This window comes from Vipera ursinii (assembly GCF_947247035.1).
Source record: "Vipera ursinii genome assembly, chromosome: 2".
Lineage (NCBI taxonomy): Eukaryota > Metazoa > Chordata > Lepidosauria > Squamata > Viperidae > Vipera > Vipera ursinii.
Window position 1 is genome coordinate 66,254,541 of NC_139513.1, and position 12,397 is coordinate 66,266,937.

The window sequence follows — 12,397 nt, forward strand, 5'->3', positions numbered from 1 at the left end:
GCCCCTATCTTCAAAAATAGGGGAAAAGGGGACCAAGGTATAAAGATATCATTTTGGACTATGAATGTGACATTAATACCCGTGAATATGCAAGGGAAACTAGAGATAGATTGAGATGCAACCATCTTGAAAACAATGTTAAGACTATTAATTATTAATATTAAATGATCATGGCTTTCTTAGAAAAAATCTCAGAGACTCTATTTTTTGACTGAATTATTTCCATAACAGATTCTCAGAATTATGGGAAATAATGTAGCTTCATTGCAATGAGGCATTTAATAAAATACCCTGTAATATTCTGATCTGCAGGTTAAATAAATATGGACTGAATTGTACGAATATACTGAATTCATGTCTTGAAAATTCAATTCGGAATGCAAATTCTTAGCAGTTTAATAAATTCTTGTAGACATAATAAAAACCTGACACTGCACACACACATTACACTCATTTTTATTAATATAAAATACTTTTGAGTGAAAGACGGTACATGGAAAAATGGTCACCCAATTACTAAGCAAGGTAATTCCCTTTGCCAGAGAGAAGCAGGGTGGTTATTTAGCGTTTTTAGCATTATTAGCCCGCATTTTTTTCAGCCCTTTCTTGTTGTGCTTCTTTGCAAAGCGCATATTCCTCAGGAATTTGGGATCCACCTAGAAAAGAAGAGAAAGGTTGGGAATACACAAGAAATATAATTTACTTTTTGATTCACTTATTTGGAAGTCTACTAGAGCTCAAGACAGCAAAGTAGACAATGTATTCATTGTCTGTTTTAATCTATAATATTTCATCCAACTGTAAGCCACCCAGAGTACTGTGACACTGACAGAGAATAAATAATGTAATAAAAGGTTGGCAATACCATGGGATACTGCTAATTTCTTAATAGTCCTGTTTACATCAAATTCATAAACCCACTCAGAATGGCCCCCAAATCCATTTTTGCTTTTTGTTCTTTCAAGTAGCCTTGTATGGGGGACATGTTAGTTGCCCTAATTGTAAAAATTAATTAATTCTACATTTAATTTGTAAAAATAAATTTATACAAATAAAATAACAATCATGGAACATTGTATTTGACCGCACAACCAATGCTAGAGATGTCTAGAATGCACCGATTTGTGAACAGAATAGTTTGGAGAACTCTGGCATATTCTATTTCCCCTCCAAAGCATGGCAAATCTCATTTGGACCTTGCCATTCCAGGAACGCTTTCCAGAAATAAATCCTTGGAACTATTAGCAATTCAAAATGTCCTAGATATGGTGTTCAAATGAAATAGGTCCACTTTAGTGTCTGATCACTCTCAGACTGATGGTGGTGAATTCTACTCTTTCCTAATCAGCATCATAAGGAAACAGTGTCGCTCAGAGAATAATAGTTGTATGCAACATTGGGCACATACAAAATAAAATCTAAAGTTCTCAGATATTAGCGTTATTAGGCTTCTTCTTTCAGATTGGGGGTTTATAATATTGATGTGTGGTACTGAAGTGGGATTGCTGTAGTGCTTCATGTCATGGTCTGTGACCGTGCAGTAGCATTCACTGTTGTCAGGCCCCTATACACAGACACAATGAGCAGGCTGTCAATGTCAGCAGCTGCAAATGAGTTGACAAAAAAAGGCACTCACCCCCTTCAGAGATTCATATCTATGTGACCTGGGTTTCTTAATGCCGTTTCTGTGCCATTTGCGAGCTGTTCAAAGATAATATTCAAAAATTTAAGGCAACAAATATTATACATTAGTTTTATCCCCTTCTTTAAAAAAATAGCAAAATACCTATTTCAAGTTGCTTTTTCTACGTTTGAAAGTTCTACAAACCAATGTAACAGAGTGGCTAAGAGCCTAGAATCTAACATAAAAAATCACCCGATTTTGAATTGTGTTTCAGATAAAACTTGTCATCAACATTCACTGCAATATCATAGATAAGCTGTTCCTCTGCAGCAATCACATTTTTGGGGCTAACAATCAAGGCCAGTGAAAATGGGAAGACAACTGATGAATGAAATAGACGATACTGTTTTGATTACAAAGCTGATGTTTCTCTGCATAGCTTTTCTTTTGATATGTTAACTGGCAAAATGCGCTCATAATTTCTCTCCTCATGAAGATCACTTAATCGCTTCTAAGGGTGTCTTCTTTACGTGACTGAAAGCCCAATATTTCATAACAAGTCGGCTGTATAAATCTATCATTAATTCCTACAAGGTTTCATTCTTGAAGGTCTTCTAGACCAGCCCCCTGCTCAAGCAGGAAACCCTATACCATTTCAGACAAGAGGCCGTCTAATCTCTTCTTAAAAACCTCCACAACTTCTGAAGGCAAGCTGCTCCACTGGTTAATTGTTCTGTCAGGAAGTTTCTCCTTAATTCCAAGGTTGGTTCTCTCCTCAGTTAGTTCCCATAATTTCTTGTATTGCCTTCTGGTAAGTTGGAATAACTTTTCTTCTATCGTGATATCCTTCTATCAAGCATGTACTTTTAATGTCTCAAACTAGGTTTGTCAAGCATGCATTAACCATTTTTTCACACAACTTTATTCCAAATATATACTGCTCAAAAAAATAAAGGAGACACTTAAACAACACAAGGTATTGTATTTAATAGTAGGATGTCTTATTTTCTGTTCCCTTTATTTTTTGAGCAGTATATTTCTACTAACGAATAGAAACATTTGCCTGACTCTAATGGAAAATAGTATTACACTCAAGGATAATTATATATGAAGATAACCTAGGAATCAGGGAACGACAAGACCAGCCATTATCAAAAACCTAGGAAAGGATCACATTTCAGTGTTTAAGCTCAATGCTTATGTGATGTTTATACAGTTGCCCCTGTAAAGCTACATGATTAGCCTTCTAAGTGACTAGAATTGGGATTGCCTGCTTTTGGGCAGAGATATCTGCCTCTATTAACCAGAGATGGGAAGAAATCTGGTAATAGTTTTCGCCTTCTCAAAAACAAACCCCATTCAAGACTATTCAATTTATATTATGTAACCTATATAGCAAATGTTAATAAAAAAGTTATTAACATTTAAGCTATTATGCCAATGTTAATCCTTTCACATACAGGCAAATAGTAACATTATAGCTATTGTCATTCCTCAATTCCCATTAAAACCTACATTGATTGTGTGTGGTATGGTTCTTGGACTTGGCCATGGCTAAACCTGTTGAAAGAAGCAAAGAGAGAAGCGTTAAACTCAAACATAGAAAAGAGCAGTACCCTCTCAAGTATCTTACAACACAGGGATATTCTTTACACTCACTTAACAACTAATGCTCACTGCTGAATCAGAACATGGCCCATTCAATTTGACACGTCCTATGCAAGCAACTAGACATCTGTATGAAACTATGAAAGGCCATAACTATCAAAGTTTCAATCTCTAATTACTAAAAAGCAAATCTTCACTTAATAAATTTAATAACCGACAACACACCACTGTGAATATACTACATGCACAACAAGACTAAATTCCATCTACCAGATGTCCAATGCCCATCAAAGCAGCACAGCCTTCTTAGAGCAGAAGTAACCCCCAGAAAGCCTCATTTCGTTCCTTTTCCACCCGCTAATCCCCGGGACTTAAAAGCGCCCCCTACGCCTTTCTTCTTTCATCCTACTCCTCTCCGGGAGAGTATCAAGATGAACCATCTTTCTCAAGCTCATCTATTTCCACCACCCCCACCTTCCCATCAGGAAAAAAAAAGATAATACGTTAGTAAGACAACCATATTTTCTCCTCCCGGGAACTGACTACGCTACAGTTTTCCTCGAGAGGGATGATTGCGGATTCCGGAGATAAAATTCAACTTACGCGTCCGCCGAAGTTCAAGCCAAAACCGGAAAAGAAGTAATTGTCGCAAAGCATTCCGGGATATCAGCCATAGAGACCGGTAAAAATGCAGCTCAATGGGCACGCGAAAGTACTGTAGGGTAGTGTGTCCGGCTGGAAACAGGAATCGCAGTGAAAAAAGTTCCGGAACCCGAAAACGACTTTTTCTACTTAAAAAACAACAACAACAACAACAACAAAAGCCTTGTTTAAGCGCAGTCAGATAATTAAAGAAAAGTTTTAGAGATGAGCGTATTCTGCTCTTTTCAAAACGGCGGCGGCTCTACAGGTTTCTCATTTTATTAAACGGGTCACTGCATAGCACATCATGAGGTGCGTCGTTCGTATCCTGTGTATAGTAGTATTGGATTGAAAGAAAAAGTGAAGAAAGTAGATATTTCTCTTTAGTCAGAAAATTAACAGTGATTTTTTTTCAATTATAAAGTAACCTTGTAGATTATTACATGCTTGACTTTCAAAAATGTATCCTGTCTTCTATTTTTTGCTTCACTTCTTTATTTTCCTTTGTAGAATTTAAGTATTGAAACACTAACTTAGCATCAGAACGACATGCTTCACTAGAAAAATACAAAGGCGAGTTTCTTTTCTTGAAAATTACAATTTTTGGGGGAGATAAGTTGTAAATAATGCATAAAAGTAGGGATATGTACCAAAAACAGGATGCTGAATCTCAATTGGGGCGAGGCAAAAATTCTTGGAAAAGTATGCCAACTGCAATGACTGAAAGGAAAGAATTGGTTTATTGTGATTTCAAAAACAGAGCGACGTTCAGCACTGTTCAGAGCTGTTCAGAGCAATCAGTTCAGCTTTTAAAAATGGATGAAGTTGCAGGATCAAGCAGATCTAGGTCCAATACCAAAACTACCTTATTTTAATAGTGAAATTCTCCTAAAACCTGAACTCATGTTTGTCTCACTGGGGCACTATTTTATAATGTCAAGGGAGGGAGGAAATTTTGTACCTATGTGTACACATTGTAATTCTTCTGAATGTTCTCTTTTAGTATATTAATAATTTTGAACTACCTAAATACTCCTTAAACCCTAAATATTAAGAAAAAAATACTACATTTTAAGGTGAAGAAACAGAACTGAAAGTAAGGAAATCTTTGTTCAAATTCCATTTTTTTCCATAAATCATGTGGACACAAAATCTTACATTTTTTCCTGAGAAGGTAATAGTTTTGTGTGTATCCCAATCAGTTATCACCTGGGAAATATCTAGAGAGCAGTTCTGACTCTTTCAATTAAGTCAAGTGAAGTTACTAATTTTGACTCTGAATTTTGAGTTACTAATTTTGCTACATTAAGTAGTAGAAGGCTTTTAAGATATGTGATAAAATTTGAACTGCCTGAATGAAATATCAAGGCAATGCAGAAAGGTTTAAAAAAACTTAGAAAAAATGAATCTCCTTGAAAAAGAATTCAGGGGTTGGAAATGATGGACACAATACTGAAAAAAAGAGTTAACAATCCTCCTGTTGAACTGGCTCAGGTTCATGGTCTGATCAGACATAAACATTTTAGTCTCTTAAACTCTTTATGCTGAACATGAGCAAGCCCTAGTGGCTGCAGTGGAGAAATATTTATAGATCTATTTAATTTTGCTCAGGAAGAATTTCTGGAAGCTGCATATTAAGTTCAACCCAAACTATCACAGTCCAAACTGGTTGAAGGAGATGTTTTTCAAAAATCTAATAATAACATTTTGCAATTATTTTAGGTGAGAAAGTATCTTGGGGTATGTGGCAAAACGTTAATCTGTTCTGATTTAATCTTAAAAGCATAAATAATTCAATTAAATTCATGATACTTTTTTGAAATATTTTTTATTGAAAGAAGGTTTTATATGGATTTTAAAGTACCATAGAAGCATACAAGAAAATGTAGGAAAAAATTTAAATGGTGAAAAAAATGTGAAATAGAAAGGATAATATTTAGAGACAGCAAGGAATACTTTCTCCTTTTATCCTGCAAATGTCAGCCTATGCAAGGATAGTGGAATGAGGAAATTTTATAATCCTGAAACTGCTGCAAACTATCTCAAAGTAAAGTTTGGAATTGATACTGCTTTTGGAGCAACATAGTACACACAAAAATGTATCACTATGCTCTTTATAACCGATTATGAAGTAGAAGATTATTGGAGGTGGGGGAAATTTTACTTCAAAGTAATTAGAATAGAATAATAGCATAATAACTTTATTGTCACTTTGAATGTACACTAATTGGCATACATTAAAATGAAATTTTGATGCATATAGCTCTCAAAGGGTCACCACCTCCAATATACACTACATAAATATGACAAAAATAAATACAAATTATGCATATACTCACATATATGTCACAGAGAGACAACATAGTCTACTTCGGATTATGTATACATGTGCGTGGCGAGAAAAATGAATCTTGTGAGTTTATCACACAGTGGCATACAGAACAAAGCTATTACAGAATTGGGTTGACCTGCTAGTAATACTTCGAAACCTTCTCCCAGAGGGGAGCAACAGAAACAGACCGTAAAGTGGGTGTGTGGGATCTATAATAATGCTTTGAGCTCTAAGCACATAGCACTTATAAGCAGCATCCTGAATACCAGGGAGTAAGCTTCCTATGATCTTCTCGGCTGTCCTTACCATTCTCTGAATGGACTTTCTATCTGAGGCACTGGTGCCACCAAACCAGACAGTGATGCAGTTTGTTAAAATGCTCTCAATCGTGCCTCTGTAAAAAGTCAGCAGGACAGAAGGAAAGAAATGTGCTCTTCTCATCCGATGCAGGAAATCAGTTTAGGAGAAAGAATGAATGTATCTCTGTTTCAGGCTTATCATCCTGGGATGCTTGTTATCTTTTTTATTATTATTATAATGATTTTTTCCCCAATTGTACAGGTTTTTTTCCTCGTTTTTCATTTTAACATGAAAAAGAATTCTTTTAAAATCAGATTTTTCTATCCTTATCTTTATTTACCATATAGGCTACCCAAATCCTGACAATTTAGGATGGTGAAAAACAATAAAAATGAAATATAAAAGCAATAAATACAAACAATGGTTGACCTGGAGGGAACAACCTACAACCACTCCCACATACATATCCTTCTAAAGGAATTACTCTAGCCCCTGGTGGTGAACCTATGGCACATGTGCCACAGGTGGCATGCAAAGCCCTCTCTGTGGGCACGTGCGCCATTGCCCCAGTCCTAGGCCTTCAGCTGGGTTTTATAAAACCTTTTCGCTTTAGGCCTCCGCCGTCATGTGCAAAAAAAGAAGGTTCAATCAATCAATTTCAACTTCTTGCGGAAAATAAAAAGATCTCACAAAGTTGGAATTGATTGATTGAACTTTTTAGTCCCAGTCAGTCTGCCATTACTACCACAGCAACGCCCACCCAATGGGCCATGCCTACCCAATTGGCCACACCCAGCCAATGGGCCACGCCTACCCGGCACCCGACAATACATAAGTGGGTTCTGGATTGCAGTTTGGGCACTCGGTCTCTAAAAGGTTCACCATCACTACTCTAGCCCAAGGCCTGGGTGAAGAGTCAGATCTTCAAAGATTGCTTGAAGAAAGTAGGAAAAGAGCTCTCAATTTCTGAGGGAATATTGTTCCAAAGGGCAGGTGTGCAACAGAGAAGCCATGTTTCCAGGATCCCATTAAAATAGCATTATTTAATGGATGGGATCCAGAATGCTAACTTTGTCTGAGCAAATGGAATGGGCAAAAAACGCGGGAGACAGGTAATCCTTCAGTCCTCCTCATGCAATGTAGTCTTTATAAAGCACATTGAATTGCCTTTAGAATCTTACTGGCAATGAGTGTAGCTTGTGTGACCATCACTACTTATACCACCTCATTTTGGATTAGCTGCAGCAATGCACCTAGAGCAGGGCTTTTCAACCTTTTCACCCATAGTACCACTTTTAGGACATGGCAACATCCAAGTACCACCAGTCGCCTAGCAAGGTGTCAAAAACCTGATGACACCCCCCAAAAAAAGTGATAAAGTACAGGTAGTCCTCGATTTACAACGGTTCGCTTAGTGACTGTTCGAAGTTACAATGGCACTGAAAAAAGTGCCCCCCAAGCCACAGATGAGCAAGACACCTGCCTGCCTGCCCGCCGGTGCTCTTTCTCCTGTCCAAGGTTTTCATTGTTGTGAGCATTTCTGTTGAGGATTGGCAGCAGGGGTGGGATGGGGGAGTGTTTGGTTTTTATTCCCCCCATCTGCTGGGTGGTTGCACAGGTTTTGGTCACTTCACATGACCCTGGGACACTGTGACCATAAATATGAATCAGTTGCCAAGCATCTGAATGTAAATGACAAGACCCTGGAGATGCTGCAACATTCCAGCTGATCGATGCTTCTTCTGGGCTCAGAAGTGCCAGGATCAGCGCCGAGCTCCAGCTGGAGCCTATGCCGATCCTGGCGCTTCCGCTGAGTCCTGACAGCCCTGTAGCTCCAGCCATCTCTCACTCAGGCTTGTCCTGTGCTGCCGCTGGTTCAGCTCATTCCCCTCCCCCGCTATCCCTTTTCTAGGATGGCCGTGTACCACCTGCCAGGTGCCAATGTACCACAGGTGGTACCTGTACCACTGGTTGAAAAGCCCTGACCTAGAGTGCATTGCAATTGCCACACGCAGGACGTTAAAGGTATAAATGACTCTGCAGAGGGCCTCCCAGAACAAGAACCCACTAGATGTATCTATGCAAAGGCCTTCTTGGCTACAGCTATTGCCTGCTCACCAAAGAGGAAGATCAATTCGCATATCAGCCCCACTTAGAACTCATCCAGAACTAAGGGTAGAAATTCCTCTGACCCATTGTGGTCCCACAGCAACAATTCAGTCCTGCTAAGGTTGAGCCTGGGACTGTGTTTTCCTATTCAGATACTGATGTCCTCCAGCCTGAGGATAACACCTTAACAATAATATTTGGTCAGCCTGAAATCAAGGTATACAGCTGTCATCTGCAAAATGGTATTATCTGACCACAAACCAATGGTTGTATGTATATGTTAATATATCTATATATCATCTATATCTCTAGAGAAAGAGGCAACAGAAATCATATCTGTGTTCCTCAGCTATTGCAGTTACTTTTTTGAAAAACAACAACTTATTCCTGGTATTTTTAAATGCTTCCTTTCTACCATAAAGATATGCTAAAAAAACATGGAACTTATTTTGAAGAACATTGTTTTAAGAATAGTATCAACAGGCCCAATGAAAATCTGCCTCAAATATCAAATACCCGTTTCTTTTTTAAAAAGTTTATTGTAAAACTTTTTAAATCATTTAAATGAATATATACATGGATACATATAAAACAATTGTCTTAAAAACAGACAACTGTTTTTAAGACAATTGTTTTTATATGTATCCATGTATATATTCATTTAAATGATTTATATGGGGAGGGGGTGAAATCTCATTTCTGTGACTTTGGAGGACTAATAAGTAAAACCGTAATAATCAAACTCTAAAAGTCAAAGAAAAATGACCACAGCAGTAACATTAATACAATACAGCTAAGATACTAAAAATTTTTACATCCTTTAACTATGTATGATATCTTTCCTGCCCTGTCTAGATTTTATAGCCCAGATTGGGTAATCCTACCTAGTCACGCTAAAATATTTTGAAGAGCCATGTTTGAAGTATAATGATGATGGATGTTTTACAGTCTTCCACTAAAACAGCTTCAAATGAAAAAAAGAACACCTGCCAACTTTGTATAATTTTATCCGACAGCAGTCTTCGGGAAATAAAAGAGAGAACTGAATAGAAACAGTAACTGGAGAAGTATCGTTGGCTCTTAAGGATTGTCTGTTTCTTTTCATGCAACATAAATTTACTCATAGTCTCCTCCTCTCACACTTTACTATTAGGAATAGGGAAACACTGCTCATCTTTCTATGCTTTGTGGGTGTTCCTTGCATATTGCTCTAGGATTCCATGGAATTGAAGCCCAGTTTATAAAATCTTTTAATATATACTTATGTTCGTACAGACTAAGTTTAAAATTGAGAAGACGGTTGCTTGGATGGTAAATATTTCATGCTGTTGATTTTCCTCTTCCACTCTGCTCTTTGTAACCTTAAAACTTGTGTGAGCCAGAGATGGGTGGGGTGCTCTATTGGGTTACCCAAACTTAATAGCGAGAAATCTAAAACCTTTTGCTTTAATTTAACATTCTGCCTCTCTCCAAACCCCTTGGAACTACCAAACTTCAGTCCCTTCTAGCATGAAAATGGTAACAAATTGTCTGCAAGCAAACAATCGAGCTCAGAGAACACCAAGGATTCCACAGAAATGAACTATGCTTGCAGGGGAAGTTATGTGTTATATTCATGCCAGAAGGGAGTGGGGTTTGCTCTCTGTTTATATACAGCAGCTTGTCAGTGTTGGCGGGAGTGTTCTTTTTTTCCTTGGTAGTTCCTTGAGTGGGCTGTTTTTGGAACATAGTACAACAGATGCGTGGAGGCATCATCCACTTCTGTAGGGCTTTCTGAGTGGCGGGGAAATATAAAAGGTTACTTGAGAGAAATAATCTAGAAGAACTTTGTTTCCCACTGGTTCTTAATATTTATTTATTTTTATTTTAATCCCATTTATATCCCGCCCTTCTCCGAAGACTCAGGGCGGCTTACAAGCTTAGCAGTAGCCTTCATTCTATGTATATGCCTGCTTATTAGGGCTTTCACACACACACCCAAGCGGCATTATTACAAAGTCAGCTTAATTGCCCCCAACAATCTGGGTCCTCATTTTACCTACCTCGGAAGGATGGAAGGCTGAGTCAACCTTGAGCCTGGTGGGACTCGAACCTGCACTAATTGCAGGCAGCTGGTGTTACTTAAGGAGGCATTAGCCCACTGCTCCACCAAGGCTCTATCAGTCACAATGACTTTTGGTAACATGAAGAACATGATTCTTACGAATGGGTTACAGGTAGTCCAAAGATGAGACCATAGCTTGACTCAGATTATCGATACAAATCCTCATAGGTCATCCCTGCACAAGCAGCATTAAGTCTGCAGTCATTTGTTTCTCAATGCTACTGAAGAATCTGCTAGTTAGTTTGTTTCAGTACTTGTACTTTGTTTGTAGGAATTGGACGGATTCCATATAGCAAAAGAAAAGAAAAAAAAGAAAAGAAAAGAAAAATCATCTGATTAAGCTGTGTGGGTGTCTTATCTCTTGTTCTTGAATGCCACCTCTGTTATTTCAAATCATGTTTCCACTGCAAAAAGCTGTGAAGCTAAACAGTTGGAAGAGGCTAACTTCCACCCTAGGGTGTATGATAATAACCTTGTTTAACTCCCTTCATGAAATCTGAAGGAAATTAAGATGGGGAATAATAGTCTAAGTGAAGTCCATCCCTAAAGAATAGAATACTCTAGACCAGGGGTGTCAAACTGCTGGCCTGTGGGCCGGGCCCGTCATCAGGAAACCACACCCACCCCATTGCCAGCAATGGAGAAAAAGCTCCGATACGTCGTGCGATGTCATGTGACGTCACGAGTTTGACATGTCTGCTCTAGACCTTAGAGTGAATTAGCTAGGTAGCAAAGAGCTATGCAACACCTTACTGGGGCTCAAATCAGGTTAGGTAAAGGTAAAGGTTCCCCCGCACACGCGTGCTAGTCGTTCCCGACTCTAGGGGCCGGTGCTCATCTCCGTTTCAAAGCCGAAGAGCCAGTGCTTGTCCGAGGACGTCTTCGTGGTCATGTGGCCGGCATGACTAGACGCCAAAGGCGCACAGAACGCTGTTACCTTCCCACCGTAGTGGTCCCTATTTTTCAACTTGCATTTTTACGTGCTTTCGAACTGCTAGGTTGGCAGAAGCTGGGATGAGTAACAGGCGCTCACTCTGTTACGCGGCACTCGGGATTTGATCCGCCAAACTGCCGACCTTCTGATCGACAAGCTCAGCGTCCTAACCCACTGAGCCACCGCGTCCCTTCCAAATCAGGTTAGCACCCAGGAAATCATAAAACTGTAAGTTGGATTGGAAGGTCAACAGATCATCCCAGAAGAAGGTAATAAAACTATTCCTACAATATTAAGAAAGCTATATGGGAATGTTTATATAGTTTACCAGAAGTCAAATTCAAGTTGAGATGTTCAGTTTTCCAAAAATGAAGGCTAATCAGTGGAAGCAGCTGGAAATGTTGCCACTAGAAGGAGCTCCTGCACAGAGAATGAAAAGTGTGCAGCTGTTGAATTATTACTTTTTCCCCCCAAAAAAGAAGTGGAGCCTGATGGAATCTCTCTCCTCTCTCTATTGCTCTTTCTCTTTTTTACTCTATTCTTATAGATTTCTTTGCAACATTTCTTATTGTTACAGATGATATAGAGAGCTTATCACAAATACATTAATTTGAAAATGTCTGGTGTAATATAATGTAAATGTACAAATTTATATCCTGTTTATCTTCCTTTGCGATGACAGGGGTTCCAGTTACAAGCCAATTCTTATTTTGAAAGTTCCCCTTACCTTTGAACCATTAAATA

At 38.5% G+C, this 12,397-nt stretch overlaps 1 protein-coding gene across 1 annotated transcript in view; it reads right to left on the reverse strand.

Annotated features, from left to right (window-relative positions):
• Positions 1–438: 438 nt before the first annotated feature.
• RPL29 (ribosomal protein L29) overlaps positions 439–12,397 on the reverse strand; it is a gene marked incomplete at its 5' end in the record, with an annotated part of 85,882 nt that continues 73,923 nt past the window's right edge. The window contains 4 exons of the mRNA XM_083353359.1: positions 439–656; positions 1,637–1,701; positions 3,140–3,184; positions 3,836–4,136. Coding sequence (XP_083209485.1) covers positions 558–656; positions 1,637–1,701; positions 3,140–3,184; positions 3,836–4,136 — 510 coding nt within the window. The 3' untranslated portion in view covers positions 439–557. The remainder of the gene's footprint in view (positions 657–1,636; positions 1,702–3,139; positions 3,185–3,835; positions 4,137–12,397) is intronic.